Consider the following 18,655-nt stretch of genomic DNA (forward strand, 5'->3'; position numbering starts at 1 on the left):
TTTTACCTGAATATGGTAAAACCATCCATATCATAAAACATGGAACCTGGGCTGATGATTTTTAAATACTCTAGAAAGGGAAGTATGGAGAAATATTTCTGGAAGAGTATTGGGCTAGGGAAAAGTAAGTATAACTTGTTGAATGCCTAATATGTACTTTACTGCTGTTTTAGTTTCATACTTTCAGCTTCACAAAAACCATGAGAGGTAGATATTATTATGTCTATTCTTTAAATGAGGAAAATGAAATGCAGAGAGCTTCTAGACTGTGTTCAAAGTCACACAGCTAGTAAGTGGCAAAGCTGGAAATTAAACAGGAGTCTCCCTGACTTTTAAACTGTGCACCTTCCAACATCCCATGCTGCCTCAAAGATAATGGCCTTTCTGAGGATTAGATTCTCGCCCTTAGCACTATGAATTGCATCCCGTATTTCAAAGTTATTTTTTTTTATCAGCAGAGCTCTTATACTAACAATTATACTTAATACTAACAATTACCACAACAGCAACCTTTATTCAGTCCTTGATGTATATGCTAAGCACAATTATGATTTCTCTACATGTTTCAACTCATTTAACTCTAATGAGGGCAGTAGTATTTAAGAACTGCTTTTTACAAATGACTAAACTGAGGCACAGAGAGGCTAAATGATATGCCTGAGGTCACACAGCTAGATGTGGCAGAGATGGGAAATGAGCCCAGACTGTCTGGCTGCTGCCCTTGGATTCATGATAATTGCACATATTCTTCTCTAACTTATTCAGCAAATATTTAGGGCTGCTTATGTGGCAATATGATTCTAGATGCTACATAGGACTGTCTAGATGATCTAGATAAAGGAAAACTGAAGGCTCAGGCCAGCCCATTTAGTCTCCAAGTGTTACCTGAAGTGGCCCATAAGCTACTTGGAGGAACCCCAGGACTCCACAGAACATAGATTGAGAAACTATTACTTGAACCAGCTACAACATCTTTCAGAAGATGACATTATATGCCGCCTTGCCTTTCTAATTCTCTCTCCTAAAAGCTGCTTTTGCTTTTTAATTTCCAACTTTTATTTTAAGTTCAGGGGTACATATGCGGGATGTGCAGGTTTGTTACATAGGAAAACGTGTGCCATGGTGGTTTAATACACAGATCATCCCATCACCCAGGTATAAAACCCAGCATCTGCTAGCTATTTAGAAGTTGCTTTGTTCAATGTAGGTACAATATCCTGACCCAGGAAGATGCTCAGAGTGTGTACGATGCCACTTACTATGGGGGCCAGTGTGAGACGGTATACAATGGGGAATGGAGGGAGCTTCGATATGACCCCACATGTGAACGTCTTTACTATGGAGATGATGAGAAATACTTTCGGAAACCCTACAACTTCCTGAAGTACCACTTTGAAGTAAGTCTGAACACGGAGGCTCTCAGGCCACTGTGGTGTAGGAGGCAGAGAGGCAGAGGCTTATTGGTGGAGATGGCTTGCTCTGGAAGCTTTTGTTTTCTATAGTTTGCTGGTGGCTGGAGTCTCCTTCATAACCATCCCCACACATACTTAGTGTTGAAGGGTGCTGAGAGGCAGATCATAAATGTGGCTACCCACCTGTTAAATCTTGGCTCCATTCCCAAATCAGTAAAATAGATCTGAGGCCCTATTCTCTGGGCTGCCAATCAGAAGACCTATTTCCAAGTTGTGGTTCTGTTAGACTATATACAAGACTGTTAGCAGCTAACCCACTGCCCTCCTTGGGCCCAGTTTTCTAATCTGTAGAGTGTAGGGCAGGACAAGGCGTAGATGAGCAGGATTCTGAGACCTATACTTTCGTTTCACCAAAGGCATCTCACGCTGATCATTTTCATGTCTTGGCTCTTTGTATGTGATTTTGTGTGAAACAAAGGTTCTTCTGTATAAAAACGCTTGCAAATTGCTGACAATCACTAAGACCCTCTCCATCTCTACGATTTGGTGGTCTCTTGGTCACTTGGAGCTCATGATCAGTCAAGAGCCTACTCGTGGCCATTAATTTTCTTACCCCTCATCCTTTGGGTGAAACATCCACACGGCAAACATCATTGAATGCTTAACATATGTCAGATCTTCTACTTTCACACAAATTGTCCCATTTAACCCTCACAACACAATGGGATAGATATTATCATTGCCTCATTTTAGATATTAAGAAAAAGAAACACAAAGGGAGAAAGTGTCAGGATCAAACTCCACTGCAGTTGGTGGCAGAGACAAGACCCAAACCTAGATCTGTCTGAACTACGTCCAGGCTGCACAACATTTAGAGGAGGAGATAGATTATTCCCTTCTAGAGGGAGATAGTAGGATCCTAGGATTCTGAACAAAATACTGACAGAAAATAAGGCCAAGCTTATAGGGTCTGTTTTTAAGAAGTTTTCTCCCCCAACCCTACTCCAACCTCTACTCTCTATCAGACCAATGGTAAACCAATGTGGAAGACATAAACAACGCCATGTTCCTAATCTCGAGGAAGGTCTTGGGCCTATGTATCAGCAAGATGAACTAAGTGCTTTGGGAACAAAGAATTCTCAAATCTCAGCAGCTGAAGCAACAACGCCTTGCTTATGCTACTTGTCCACCCTAAGGTAGAAAGGAAACTGACCATCACAGTCACTCAGGGACTCAAGATAATGGAGGCTCCATTTCAACACATGCTCTCATGATTGCAGAACAAACTACTCACAGGCTCCTAGGGCTTACTTCATTGACTGAAACAAGGCCAAGCCCAGGCCTCAGTTCAAGTCAGCAGAGAAATGAAATCCTGTATACCACTGCCTAAGACAATCATAATCTGCAGGTTTCCTTTGCTTCTTTCCTCCCAGGCTCCTGCCCATATGTGGCTTTCTGTATCTCACTATTGCAAAGACAAGCAGCCAGCCTTCTCTCCTGAAAGGATAAGCCAGCCAGAAGGAAATCCATGCTCAGAGCAATATAGCATTTGATCAGAATCATCTGTGTGTGTGCATGTGCGTGTGTGTGTGTGCAAGCACATGTGGTGTATAAATGTTTTATCAGTACCACTAAACACTAACAATGCTATGATTTCTATATTTTAATAAGTATCGGTCTAATGACTGGATTGCCTTATAAAAGAATTGCCTACCATAATCTAAAATTTTAGATATTTTACCAAGCAAAGATTTAAGTATTAAATATGAATTGAGAAATGGCTCTATGTGCACAAAGCTAACATCTATTCATTTTTTTTTTCAGGCCCTGGCAGATACTGGAATCTCCTCAGAGTTGTATGATAATGCAAATGACCTTCTTTCTAAAGTTAGAAAAGACAAGTCTGACTCATTTGGAGTGACCATCGGCATAGGCCCAGCTGACAGCCCTTTAATGGTGGGTGTAGGTGTATCCAAGTCAGAAGATGCTTCATTCTTGAAAGAATTAAACAAGTATAATGAGAAGGTATTCAAACATAATGTCTGTGTCTCACAGTATTCCATAACATACACTGAACACATATTACCTTAATTGCATTAAAAAGTACAGTAGTAATTGAACCTTAATTTGCTTGTGTAATTGGAAATGTCTGATCAGTGGTAATCAGGTTTGTTTTTCTTATTACGCTTTTGCACACAGAATCATCACAAAGGGAATAAAATTGAATGATAAGACTAGGATTCTTATCACTTTGCCCCCCCACTTCCTGTTTCATGGTTACCTGGAGCATATAGGGAAATGTGTAGAATGGTAATGTTTTAAGAGAAACAGCTGGACCCTCTAAATTTCGCTTGGAAGAATTGTAAAGCAAGCCTTGCTTTTCCAAAAAGATAGAAGGGCTGGTATGCCAGAAAAAAAAATTTCATTTTTCCAGCAACCCTTCACCATTAAGTGCCTATCATCCTGAGGGGTCAAGAAACGCTTCCTTGAGGAAAGAACATTCATCTAAGCTTAGATCTAAAGATTAGTACAAATTGTCCAGACAAAGGGAGACAGAAGTTGGCAGAAGGATGCTGTAGACATGGAAATCAGCATGTGCAAGGTACTGGAGATGAGGAAGCCACACAAAAACTTGGGATTGAAAGTACTTCAGCCAGCTGAAACACAGGGTGGGAAAGGAAAACAGGGAGTGGTGAGGTTGGAGAGGTAATCAGGTGGCCAGGGGAATATTTATTGAATTAATTAGAAGCTTACTAAAAATTCTCAATAGCATTAATACCAAGACTATGGATCCAGTTGGGGTTCAAAAATTATCTTGAACGATGAAAATATAGTTATAAAAATTAACTTACTCAACACACATAAATTGAGTCCTAGAGCTTTGCCAAAGAATTAACTATTGAACTGAAGGTAAAGTCCTATATTGTTCTAAGGGTTATCTGTAGCATGTTAATATGGACTTTTCTAAAAGCATGTGGACTCCTCAAACTTCCATCATCACTTTGAATCAAGGTTTCTATTGCCTGAAAGTAAAGCCCATAGGTGGCCATCTTTCTGTAAAACCAATCCAAAATTCTTCCAGTGCTATCTCTTTTTTTTTAATATAAGGACCCCGCTTTTCTTTATTACTTAGTTCAAGATTACTATTGGAATATGAACTCCAGGGGGGCAGGAGCCTATCTCATGCAAGATTATGTCCTCTGCACCTAGTGTAATGCATGCTGCTATAGGCATTGTAGATTTTTGCTCAATAACTCCAATTGAATGACGTTTCAGCATGTCATTAAAGATATCTTAAACACAATTTTTAATGGATACTTAATATTAGCATAGAAAGTTTCCCAATGCAATGCTTTGATTAGCACTGGGAAAAGTGTGGGGGTGGGAATGGATTGGGCAAAGAACAGAAGGGTGAAGCACAATGAAGAAACCATTGTAGTAGCTCACTCAGGTGAGAGTTGATGAGAACTTGACCTAGGCAGGGGCAGTGGGAACAGAGATGGAGGTGTGGGGCAAGTCTGGCATACATTGGTACCTAATGTGAAATATGGTAGTACTCTGTTACATGTATTTGTGTTCATATGTGTGTTTATATATATGTATTTCTTACAGCTACTAAAAGCTGACTTTTTGCATTATTTCGATTTATTTATTTATTAATTTATTTTATTTTGTTTTATTTTATTTTATTTTATTTTTTTTTTTTTGAGATGGAGTTTTGCTCTGTCGCCGGGCTGGAGCGATCTCGGCTCACCACAACCTCTGACTCCCTGATTCAAGCGATTCTCCTGCCTCAGCCTCCCGAGTAGCTGGGATTACAGGCATGCACCACCACGCCCAGCTAATTTTTGTGTTTTTAGTGGAGACGGGGTTTCACCATGTTGGCCAGGATGGTCTCAATCTCCTGACCTCGTGATCCGCCAGCTTCAGCCTCCCGAAGTGCTGGGATTACAGGCATGAGCCATCACGCCCAGCAACCTTTTGCATTATTTCTAATGGTAACATATATGCTCTCTTTTTTCCTTTGCTTTATTCAATGGCGGTTGTTGGCAGAAATTCATTTTCATGAGAATCTTCACAAAGGTGCAGACTGCCCATTTTAAGATGAGGAGGGACAACATTATGCTGGATGAAGGAATGCTGCAGTCATTAATGGAGCTTCCAGATCAGTACAATTATGGCATGTATGCCAAGTTCATCAATGACTATGGCACCCATTACATCACATCTGGATCCATGGGTGGCACTTATGAATATATCCTGGTGATTGACAAAGCAAAAATGGAATCTCTTGGTAAGTAAAGCAGCTCTATGTACACGGTAGTCAACACAGACACCAAGTCATGGTTTGAAGTTTTCTAAGCACTGACTATGAGCCATGGGTGATCTCATTTAGTTTTAGGACAACTCTATAGGATAGAATAAGTATTATTATTCCCAGGGAACTGAGATCCAGAAGAGTGAGACTTGCTAATAAGCACCACAAACAGGATTTGAGCTCAGACTTGTCTAGCCCCCTAAAACTATATGCTTCCTATTGTATCATAGTTACTTTTATTTAAAAAAAATTGGGGGCATTTTTGTTAACTAAAATGTGAAAACTTGTTTTAAATGTAGTATTATTGGTTAATGGAACTACCACACAGTCAGTCAGTGAAGCTAGAAACTTAGATTCATCTCAGACTCCTCCTTCTCCTTCACTCCGGTAGATCTCTAAGGCGCTTCAGTTCTCTCTGATTCTTCTACTGTCCTCCATCTCCACTCCTGCTGAGGTAAGCTGGGGTCTCATCTTTCACTTGTTACTGCATCAGCTCCCAAATGGTCTCTGGCGGCGGGCTCACCCCTTCCAACCTATTCTTGATAATTGCCACCAGATGAATCTTTCTACTTCTCAGATCTGATTATATCACTTCCTTGCTTAACATCTTGAATGGCTAAGAATAAAGACTATTAGCATCGACCACATTAATGATATTACTCCAACCTAGGAGAACAGTGGTTCTCAAAGTGTGGGCCCCAACTGTCAGAGTAGCATCACCTGGGAACTTGTTAGAAATGTAAATTCTCAGGTCGCCATCCCAAATCTAACTAAATAAAAAACTGGGAATGAACCCAGCTGTCGGTGTTTTAACAAGTTCACCAGGTGATTCTGATGCTACTACAGTTTGAGAACCACTGACCTCTTCAATGAGTGACAGGAAGGATGAGAGATCTATCCATATTGCAAAGCCAAGTTCAAATTCCCAGCTTTAAGAAGTTTCCTAGACTGCACCCACCCAGGCTGGCTACTCCTCTTCTTCAACACTTACATAAAATTCCACACTGGGTAGTCTTTAAAAAATAATTTTCCAGTAATGGGATTGCTGGGTCAAATGGTATTTCTGGTTCTAGATCCTTGAGGAATTGCCACACTATTTTCCACAATGGTTGAACTAATTTACACTCCCACCAACAGTATAAAAGCATTCTTGTTTCTCCACATCCTCTCCAGCATTGGTTGTTTCTTGAGTTTTTAATGATTACCATCCTAACTGGCATGAGATGGTATCTCATTGTGGTTTTGATTTGCATTTCTCTAATGACCAGTGATGATGAGTTTTTTTTCATATGATTGTTGGCCACATAAATGTCTTCTTTTGAGAAGTGTCTGCTCATTTCCTTTGCTCACTTTCTAATGGGATTGTCTTTTTCTTGCAAATTTGTTTAAGTTCCTTGCAGATTCTGGATATTAGCCCTTTGTCAGATGGATAGATTGCAAAATTTTTCTCCCATCCAAAGGATTATAAATCATTGTACTATAAAGACAGATGCACAAGTATGTTTACTGCAACATTATTCACAATAACAAAGACTTGTAACCAAACCAAATGCCCATCAATAATAGACTGGATAAAGAAAATGTGGCACATATACCCCATGGAATACTATGCCGCAATAAAAAAGGATGAGTTCATGTCCTTTGCAGGGACATGGATGAAACTGGAAACCATCATTCTCAGCAAACTAACACAGGAACAGAAAACCAAACACCACATGTTCTCACTCATAAGTGGGAGTTGAACAATGAGAACACATGAATACAGGGAGGGGAACATCACACACCAGGGCCTGTCGGGGGTGGGAGGCTAGGGGAGGAATAGCATTAGGAGAAATACCTAATGTAGATGACAGGTTGATAGGTGCAGCAAACCACCATGGCACGTGTATGCCTGTGTAACAAACCTGCACATTCTGCCCATGTATTCCAGAACTTAAAGTATAAAAAAAAATTTCCAAATGTTACTATTATCTTCCTTATCCAGATAGCAAGATATTTGAAACCAAGTATCATGCCTGCCACTTTTCTATCTCTTTAACACTCAACATAGGGTTTAATACATAGTGTTCAAAACAAGACAGGAAGTTTGAGATGAAGCATTAATTTAGATTCCTGGCTAGAATCATTCATTAATTCATCCATCTACATGTTCATTTAAAAAAATAATGCAACTGCTCTGTTGAGTATCCATTCTGTGTTTGTGCTAGGGATATGATGATGAACAAATCTAAATACGGTTCCTACCCTGTTGCATTACAGTATTTTTCGAACTACATGTTGCAAGCCAATTGTAGTTCTCAAAATCAATGTATATGGATCACAAGAAAAGTTGTGAACTACAACAAAGGACAGAATAGAAAATATCATAGTGGATTATAGGCACTAAAGATAAATTATTACTTCAAGAAATCTTTTCCAGTTAAATAAAAACATGCATATTTGTATTGTATCATGATGCAAAATAAGTAGCCTACAATGGATGTAAAATATGTAAAATGTAAAATAAGCATTTAAAAACTTTACTCAAGTGGGTCTTTTAAGAATCATTCAAAAACATGAGGAAGGAAAAAAGAGTTAACATTTGTTGAGCACCTACTAGGCTTCAGGAGCTATTTTACATATTCTCATTTAATTTTCTTGACACCACTTAGAGATTGGTGTTATCCAAGTTTTAGCTACATAAATGCTGTGGCTCATCAGAGAGGCTAATTACTTAGTCCAGGCCTGCCAGAATCTAGGGTCAGAGCCCTGGGCCTCTGGTCTTCCACCATGTGGTTGTGGTATAGCCTTTCATTTGGGCTCCTGTCTTTGGGGCTGGATTGCTAATTAATTGCCTGGGGTATCTGGTGGCCCCTCCTCTTTAAAATCTGTGAGGCTGAAATGGGCTTCCAATGTGGTTAATATTCAAAAGGAGCCCACCGACAAATTGTCCCAGGGATAATTACCTCAGCTCTGTTTATAGAAAACCATATGTCGATAATAGCACAATTTGCTATTTGTGAAGAGCTGATTTTCTATAAATCCGGAAAGTTAGTGTTGCTTTTCTATAAATATGGAAATGTGCTAATCATCACCTCATCTGCTGGAGACCGCTAATAAATCAGAATGTCATTTACATATTAACCTACAAAGAACAAAAATATCTACCTTCTTTCCCTTTGACAAACAGAATCACACACACCCTTTCTCCACTTTGATGTTTGCTATATTGGGTTGGTGCAAAAGTAATTGAGGTTTTTGCCATTAGAAACTACAACTTTTGCCTCAATCTAATAGCTTTCTCTCTGTCTTATTCTCTTTCCCTCCGTCTCATTCCCTTTCTTTCTAGGTACTTTTCTCTCTCCCTTTTCTCTTTCCTCTTTGTCACTGTCTTTTTCTCTCTCTATGTATCTTTGATCTACATGCTGTTAATATATATTCTATTAAGTGGTTGTTTCTAAGAGACATCCTGTGTGGTGAACATTCATGTCTGCAAAGGGCTGAGCTTGGCATGGAATGATTTAAGTGAACATCCTCACTGGTTTGCTCTGGGGGAATCTTTTGTCCTTGGGTTTGCTCAGATCCTCTCTGGGTTCATCCCAGAGGATGCACGAGGCTGTTTTCTTCTAATGTGCCCTTTAGATCAAATGCTTCTCCCCCAAAGACAGCATGAAACCATGCATCAAAAATCAAGGGAAGTCTTGGATGTTAGGGAGGTGACGTTAGACTTCAATGAGATCCTAACATTTCCTCAAGGGCTGTGACTGACAGCTTTCTACCTTCTGCAGGTATCAGTACAGTTTGGGGCTTAAATTTCTGGATTTAGATTTTGTTTCCCTCCTTCATTCCTTCTTTGGAGCTCTCATTATTTGTCTTTGTATCAAGGTATACAGAAGAGAAATAGTGTATTCCGCATTCTGACTTCTCTGGTTACAGAGCTGCCAATATATGTTGGACAGGTCAAGTACTTCAATGCCATTGTTCTGTTCAGTTGGATGTTCCCGGCCTCCTTTGCACATGCTGTTCTCTCATCCCCCAATGCTCTCTTCCCTGTCTTGCCAACCTGACAAACTTCAACTCATCCTTCTGAACCTTGTAGGGGCATCCCCACCTCTGTGAAACCTGCTCTGATATTACTCCACCCCTTCTCCCATAGTTTCATTTGTTTATACATTCATTCACTCAGCCATGTCCATTGAGTTTGTATCATGTGTGAAAAGAACAAAATCAGTATGGTCCCTGTTCTTGCAAAGCTTACGATCCAGTGGAGGAAACAAAATAAACAGCCAAAGTCCAAATATCATCGTTGGTCCTCTTTTACTTCCTCGCCCCATCAGCAACATATGTTGACTTTACTTCTAAAGCATATGCATCACCTGTTGTCCCTCTATTACTGTCTCACTTGTCCAAGCCACTGTTGTCTCTCACCTGGATACTGCAAGAGTATGGTGGTCTCTTATTCTCTTTCTTTGTTGTTGTTGTTGTTGCAGGTGTTGTCGTCATTGTTGTTCCTGTAACTCTCTGGCACTCCAAGCTTACTTCAGTCTAGAGTCTTTGTATTAGCTGTCTTCTTTGCCGGAACCACCCTTTCCTCTGATGTTTGTATAGCAGTATTCTTATCATTTGGATCTCCTTAAGTGTCACCTTTTCAGAGAGACCTTTCCTGACCATGTAGTTAAGTTTCTCTTTGTTATATCACCCTATTTTAATTATCATCAAATCAGTAGCCCCCATACTCATGGACTTATTTGTTTATTGTCAATCTCCTCTTTCTAGAATGTTCATTCCAAACATTTTTGTTTATTGCTGCATATGCATTTCCTAGACTATAGTAGGGACTTAATAACTTGTGAATTAATTGATCAATATGTAATTGCAAATTGTGATAAAAACCATGTAGAAAATGAACAGGTTGTAAAAATAGAGACTAACTTCAGGGGGTGAGGGAGGATATTCACTTAGTTTGGGATGATCTGGGAAAGTCTCTTTGAAGAAGTGAAATCCAAACTGAGATGAGATCCAAAGGATAAGGAAATGCGAAAGGCAAGGGTGGAGGCGTCCTGGGTGAGTGGACAGCTTGTACAAAGGCCCTGCCTGAGGAAAGAGCATAGTGTGTTTGTGAAGGGAAAGACGACATGTGTGACAGAAGCCTTGGAATAGGGGAATAATAGCAGAAACGGAGGTTGGAAGAAGCCAAGAGATGTCAGAGAGTCTTTCTGGCCATAGTAAGAAGTATGGACTATATTTGCAGTGGCAGAGAAACTACTGCAGGGTCATCAACAGGGCAGTGCTTGGTCTAATCAATGGGTAGCAGATCATTCTACTGCCATGTAGAACACAGATTAGAGGAGCAGGAGTGGACTCAGGAAGAACAGTTAGGGGCATTGCTGATGTCCAGGCAAGGAATAAAGAATGGATGTGAAAGAATATGATAGATTTGGGATGTATTTTTAAAGTAGAATTTAAGGAATTTAGAGATAGACTGGGGTGGGTTGTGAGGTATCAATTACTCCTTTCTCTAAATTGAATTTTTATCATAGACACACGAGTGTGTGTGTGTGCACACATACACACATTAAGGTGAGAAGGACAGGATGTGCTTACCTGAAGGTGCCATCTTCGTGGTAAAGACAGCCCACAGGCATTTGGAAATATGGTAGGGATTCTGGGGGCAAAGAAAGGACTCTAAATATACATACATACTTAAATGCATATTATAATAATTGCAATTATATATTTGTCTCTTCTACAGACTATGAACTTTGACGTACAAGTCCTAGGCCTGTTGTCCTTGGGGTATTTTTTGAATCTAGCACAAGCCTGAGACCACAGTAGTGCACCATGAATACTCATTGAGCTGCATTCCCCTTGCTTCTTCTACTCCTCCAACTCTTACCATCATGTGAATGACCTCCACATTTCCATCTAGAGTCCTCTTTATTCTCCAGAATCCCTACCCATATTTTCATAAGCCTGTGAGTATCTCCACCAGTAAGCTGGCACCTCCAGGCAATAACATTCATTTCCTTCTCACCCCAAACCCTTCAAGCATTTCTTCCTGAATTATTTCTCTATAGAGACACCACCATCCTCCCAGTTTACTTGACATAGAGAGGTGGAAAAATAATTGACTATTTATTATGTGCTAAGCTCCATACCAAGCCTCCTCACCTAAGATTGACAATGATCCTGTGAGGATGGCATGGTTTTCTCATTTTTACAGATGGAGGAAACAAGGCAAAAAAGTCATATCACTAATAAGTGAAAAACATACAAAGTGAGTTAAAATCCAGGGTTCTTTCTTTTTCATCTCAGTTGCCTTTATTAGGACTCACAACCTGGGAAAAATTCTGTCTCTTCCCTCTCTCCCCCTACATATCTCATTAGTCACCTCCTCCGTATCCACAATCCATCCCTTTCTCTCCATTCCCAATACCACTGATGACCATGCTATGCCATTTTTTCTGTAGTTTCCCTCCAGCTAAGCAGACATGCAGAATGAGAAATGTATCAGAGGTTAGATGGGTATTTCATAAATGCCTTGGAACAAAGTTGGTGGTGGTCTGCTCCAGACCCCTTCGGTGGCTCAAGTAGATAGGACCTGACACATTTGTCTCAGCTTTTGTGCCCTGGGTCCCTCAAAATGCAACATGAAGTAGAATGCTTCCTACCAGTTAAAGAATCTCAGGGAGTCTGATCGGACACCTCTATCAGGGATGCTGTAATAGAAATCCTGCATAGAATAGAAAGTTAAACTGCTATGATTCTTGGCCTTATTGAAAGGACTTTGCAAAGACCTCACAGAAAATGACTTATGTTGATGATTTGCTCACAAAAACAACAGTAGCCATTCTGCCACCCTATCAAAGACAGCAGTCCCCATCAAAGATGGCAGGCAGTGTCGTAGTGGAAAAAATTATTTTCCCTGAGATATCTTTTTTTTTTAATCTAGGCTCTACCATTCAGAAGCTGTTACATCACATTTCTGAGTCTCAGTTTTTCCATCACTAAGGTAGAGATTGTCATAACTACTTTAAAAGTCTATTGTGAGAATTAACCAAGATAGTCATGAAAAGCACTGTGATACCTTAAATACTGTCCAAGCAACACTTACTATTATGGATTATAATTTCAGGTGGAGTCAGTAAGTACTAAAGCCATTTTGATCAAGCTCTGTGAAATTAAGAAACATGCCAGTGACATGGTAGCAAGGAGTCCACTCTTTGAAGTCAGATACATCTGGGTAGGGATCTTGGTTCTATCATTTAGTAGCTGTATGATTTTGATTGAGGAACAACACTTAATTTCTCTGAGCCTCAGCTTCTTCAAGATCCAAATAAGAATGATAACAAGGGTTTGTTTGGTTGAGAATAATTCTATGTACATGTTGCATGATAAGTGTTTAATAGATATTTATTCCCTTTAATGAACGATATGAATATAGCACAGTGGTTGGAAACATGGACTCTGCCACTTACTATGTAGTCATGGGCAGATCATTTAATCATCTTAAGTTTCAATTTCCTTGCCTGCAAGCTGGAAATACTGTCATCTACCTCATAGAGTGGTTGGTTGTGAGGAATAAGTGAACTTATTTTGTACCCACATTCCAATAAGCACTCAATAAATTTCAACTGCTGAAGTAGGTTCTGAGTCAGATTGCCTGATTCAAGTCCTATCTCCGCCCTTTATTAGTCGTGTGACCCACAGACAAAGTAGTTAACCTCGCTGTGCCTCAGTTTCCTCTTCTAAATGAGTCAATGACAGTACATACTTCATAGGATTGTTGTAAACTTGAGGTGAAACAATCTATGTGAGCATGTGGCTTACTGCCTGACACAGAGTAAGAGTTCAAAAATGTTACCTATTATTGCTGTACGATGTTGGTGTTATTATTACCACATTTTTATTATTCCCAAATTTATAGTTATCAACTCTGGAATGTTAACGGTTCTCTCATCTGTAAAGTGGGGATAAGAGGAAGATCTGTCTTCCAGGGTTCTGCAATCACTCAGCTCTGAAGCATTGCTCAACCGGGAGGAAAATCATTATCATGATGTCCAGCCTGCAGTGGCTGGTACATTTGCTGTGGACTTGGAGCCTCAGCAATCATGCCTCCTCCTCCACCTGCCCATTTCTTTGATCAAGGTCATTCATTTCTGTCTCCAGAGCTTCATCCAGTGTTGGAGGGACCACTCTTCCCATTTATCAAGGTCACTTTGAATTCTCATCACTATCTTTCAAAGTGTTAACAACTCTGCTCAAATCAGTGCCTGCTTTCCATCATCCCTGACCCTGATTGATGCCAGATAACAATGACCCTGGGAAAGACCCTTCCAGCAAGAGTGCAGTACATCCAACCCACTATTGATCATCTTCTTCCAGTCAGGGCTTGTGGACCAGCCAGTCTACCACCTAACACACAATGTCTAAATAGCTACAGGGACAGAATTTAAAACCTCACTAAAGTTAATGCCAATTATAGCTCTACATCCTCTTCCTCCTCCCTCCCTGCCTTCCTGTATTTCATTTATTCCTTTAGCCTTTCCCGCGGCAAACATTTATAAAGTACACATAACATGAGAAACACTGTCTAGATAGCAAGATGCTTAATACATGGTCTCTCTCATCAGGGATCTCATAGAAAATAAAGGGGTTTCTCTTCGTCATAATCATCTGATTATGATCCGGGATAATTTACTCTGTGGACAGCCAAATTGGTTACCACCCAAAGTGAACAAGCAATTTATTTTCTTATTCACTATTTCGTTTTAATAAAATGTATTTACATAAAATAACATCTACTACTTGTAGAGCATAACACATTTACATCTGGCATTCAAATTCATCCTCATAATAACTTTATGAGGAATTATATTATTATTTTCCCCAGTTTTGTAGAAAGAAAGTTGAAATCCAAAGAGCTTAAGTAAATGGTTCAGTGTGACTCACTTAGTATTGAACCTGGGTCTTCTGATTTAGATTCTGTATGTCTTCCAAGTACTCATCCCCTTTTCCATACATTCTGTCATTCATTCTGATACTATATGCGAGAGGCTTAGGCTCTAGCAGTGGTGGTAAGACAGCCAAGATTTACTGAGTATTTACTGTGTGGTAGACACTGGGGTAAACACTTTAAATGCACCATCTCATTTAATTATCAGGAGAGACCTCTGAAGAGGACACTATTGTATAATCTCCAATCCACAAAAGAAGAACTGAGACTCAGTTATTCTCTGTTAAATAGCTTGATCAAGGCCACATAGCTATTAACTGGTGAAGTCAAACTCAAGAAACTGTAATGTTAAGCAACGTGCGATAATGTCTCAAGGAGGTCTTAACCTAGGATATTTCAAACTGCAGACCATGACCCATTATTAGTAGATTGTAAAAGAAATTTAGTGGGTCATGATCAGCATTTAAAAAATAAAATATAATAGAATGCAAAATATCAGAGTATATCATATGAAGAGTAGTTAAGCATTGAAACTTCTTTTAAGCCAAGCACAGTGGCTACTTCTTGTAATCCTAGCATTTTTGGAGACCAAGGCTGGAGGATAATTTGAGCCCAAGAGTTTGAGACCAGCCTGGGCAATAGAGGGAGACTACATCTCTATAAAAATTAAACAAACAAACAAAAAACTAGTCAGGCATGGTACATGCACCTGTAGTCCTGGCTACTTAGAAGGCTGTGGGAGGATCACTTGAGCCTGGGAGGTCAAGGTTGCAGTGAGCCAAGATCACACCACTGCACTCCAGCCTGGATGACAGAGAGAGGCCGTGTCTCCAAAAGAAAAGAAAAGATACTTCTTTTAAATGACTGTGTAGACTGGATCATGATGTGAAATGTATTTCTTACTTTGAGAGTGGTCAAGAAAGTGTTAAAAACACAGTCTTAACTCAGTGTGCTCCACTAACTATAAAAGCATATTTAATTACTTTAAATAAAGGAAAAATCATCAATAGCCCTAAGGGAGGCATTGGAACGTGTATTAACCAGGTTCTCCAGACAAACAGAACTACTAGAATACCTGTATCTCTATTATTAATCTTTATGTAACATGTATATATAATATAAAGAGATTGATTACAATAAATTGGTTCATGTGATATAGAGTCCGACAAGTCCCAATATCTGTAGTCGGCAAGCTGGACACCCAGGAGGGCTGCTGGTTTCATTTCAGTCCAAGTCTAAAGGCCCAAGAACCTGGACAGCCAGTGATGTATTTCCAGCCTGAAGGCCAGCAGGCTTGAGACCTTGGAAGAGCTGACATTTCCATTCAAGTCCAAGGGCAGGAAATAAAAGCCAATGTTCCAGGTTAAAGAAAGGAATAATCTTCTCTTATTCAGAGGAGGGTCAGTCTTTTTGTTCTAGTCAGGCCTTCAATTGATTGCATGAGGCCCATGCGCATTAGAAAGGGCAGTTTACTTTATTAAGTCTAGCACTTTAAATGTTAATCTCATCCAGAAACACCCAGAATAATGTTTGATCGAATACCTGGGCATTCCATGGCCCAGTCAACTTGACACAGGAAATTAACCATCACAGGAAGATAGACAGGTGAGAAAGCTGGAAGCAGATGTCAATAACAACTGTGGAGCTAGGTCTGGAAAGTCTCATGGAATCAAATGGTTCCAAGAGTGTATCTCAGTGGAAATAGAGGAATAAGCATCATTGGGTTCTAACTCTGTGGCAGGCGGCACGCTGAGCCCTCTGATGCACATCATCTCATCCAAGCCTTGTGGCAACCCTTTGAGCTCTATTTTATGGCTGTCCGCATTTTACAGATGAGGACCACCAGGCATTGAAAGGCAAGATGACCTGTCCAAGGTGACACAGCTGGTCAGAGGCAGGGTGAGGTTTGAAACCAGGTTTCTAATTCCAAGTGCAATGTTTCTTGCAGTAAACCTAGGTATTTTCTTTCATTTATTTTCCTTTCTAAGAGCATCAAACTGTTGTGATAGCTTTGAAAGCGACTAAATTGGGTTTTAAAAATAATTAAGGGAATACTATTTTCTATATCCATTTCTAAATGTAATGTTGGGTCAGTTTGACCCATTGATGGGGAATTGTAACTGGGAGAATTGTTAATGTTTAAACTGACAAGCACGTGATTGTTCTGAAACTTAAGTACAGACTCAGAGCCAGGAACAAGCAGTGCGCTGGCTGGTGACACTCAAAGAGGTGAACCTCAGAGACTTGCAGGTCAGAAGAAGTGTCTAAGCCAGGGATGTCAAGTGGTCTTAATAGCAAATGCTACCTAGACTGCTGAGTTGAAGATTGAAACACAAGATATGGGCTCAGCCAGAAAGTGCTATGATCAATTAGTGATGTCTGCCAGAGGCTGGGAACTGAGGGCAACAGGGCTCTTGGGCTGTGTATTTACTATACAGTTATTAAAATAAGACAAAGGCAGCCCAGATGTTTAAGCCACATGTGGGAGTGATTGGGGTGGGATAGACATTTAATCAAACTCCCTTAAATTACTATCACATTTATATATCACGGCTGATTATTTGATTGTAACTCCCTTTCAGGACGATTCTGAGTAGAGCATTTACCCTTGTTGCACAAAGTTGGAAACAGGAAACAATCTCAGTGGAAAACCATACTCATAATCTAACCTCCATTCATCCATTCATCCACTCATTCAGTAAATGCTTACTGAGCACCCATGATTTCTGGGAACACAGGGGTGAAACGCACAGATCCCTTCCCTGGAGAAATGTGCAGTCATTGGGGGCCAAGAAGAACATAATATGATAAATGTTTAAATAGAAACAAATACAGCAGAAGTACAAAGGAGGGAACAACAACCTTTTCTGCCCCTCCCACTTGCTAGACCCTAAAGACATTCAAACCTCGTCTTCCAAAATTACTAGGAGTAGAAGTTTGCCTGGAAGAGAAGGGAGTTGCATGGGAATGGCTGGGGCAGCAAGTAGGTAAGGATGAGTAAAAGGAGATGAATGTCCAGATTCACCCAAAGGCTGGACTCGGTTTTGGAAGGGCTTGCTACTGAGGCCAGGGCATAAATGAGAACAATCTTGGCTGGATTATGCCAGGAATAGTGATGAACACAGTGGCCAGAGTCAGCGTTGGCCTCTCGGAAACCACAGAGGATGGCAAGCTGCAGGAATCATGCAAGGTGAACACTGAAAGCAAGAGGATCTCTGCATTTGGAAAAGAAGGCCAGCATTTCAGTGAGCAGGTGCAGACCTCCAGCTCATTGTTCACCATTGGGGTGCACTATACTGAGCAATGTACTGGTCCCTGGACTTACCATACTGTTTCTCCTTGATTTGCATATGCTGTTTCTTCTACCTGGAATTTTGCACCTCTCCCTCTGCCCTTCCTTATTCACTTAGTTTATGCTTATTCGTCCTCAGTTCTCTGCTTAGCTCAAATAGGACTCTTCCAGGTAGTCTTTCTGTCTCCCCAGCACCTGTTTTAGGTGCTTCAGTGTACTCAGCACTTAACTCTGAGTGTCACACTATTGCTGCCGCTTGTGTCCAGCGTGCATCCTGTTAATGTTGCATCCCAGAGTCTTGCCCATTGACTGAGCATGGCCCACAGCAGAGACTCAGCATCTTTCTAGCTGGGGTGGTTCCAAATCCAAGCCCATGTATGCTGGGCAGTCTCCAGAGCTTTCCTAACACTCTGCAGAGTTGGGGGTGGTGTCCTAAAAGTTCTGAGCTGAATTGAACAGTGAGGAGGGTGAGGTGGGCAGGAACCTTATTGTGAAAGGTCTTATGTTTGTGGCTAAGGACTCTGGGACAGCCCAGCAGGTCTTTTAATTAATTTATTTATTTATTTTTGTGCCTGCTAACTAACCAGTCACCCGAACAGACAGTCACTGGATTCTAACAAGCTCCAGGCTTTATCCCCAGTTACCATGACAACCAGGCTTCATGGTGATGGATGGTATTGATTGACTGACAGACTCCT

General features: G+C 40.4%; 1 protein-coding gene across 1 annotated transcript in view; it reads left to right on the forward strand.

The window, feature by feature from the left end:
* The window catches only part of C8A (complement C8 alpha chain), a 63,046-nt gene that overhangs the window by 25,377 nt on the left and 19,014 nt on the right, over positions 1–18,655 (forward strand). The window contains exons 5-7 of the mRNA XM_025401433.1: positions 1,208–1,397; positions 3,237–3,437; positions 5,466–5,706. Of these exons, the coding sequence (XP_025257218.1) occupies positions 1,208–1,397; positions 3,237–3,437; positions 5,466–5,706 (632 nt within the window). The remainder of the gene's footprint in view (positions 1–1,207; positions 1,398–3,236; positions 3,438–5,465; positions 5,707–18,655) is intronic.

This window comes from Theropithecus gelada, chromosome 1, assembly GCF_003255815.1.
Source record: "Theropithecus gelada isolate Dixy chromosome 1, Tgel_1.0, whole genome shotgun sequence".
Classification (NCBI taxonomy): Eukaryota; Metazoa; Chordata; class Mammalia; order Primates; family Cercopithecidae; genus Theropithecus; species Theropithecus gelada.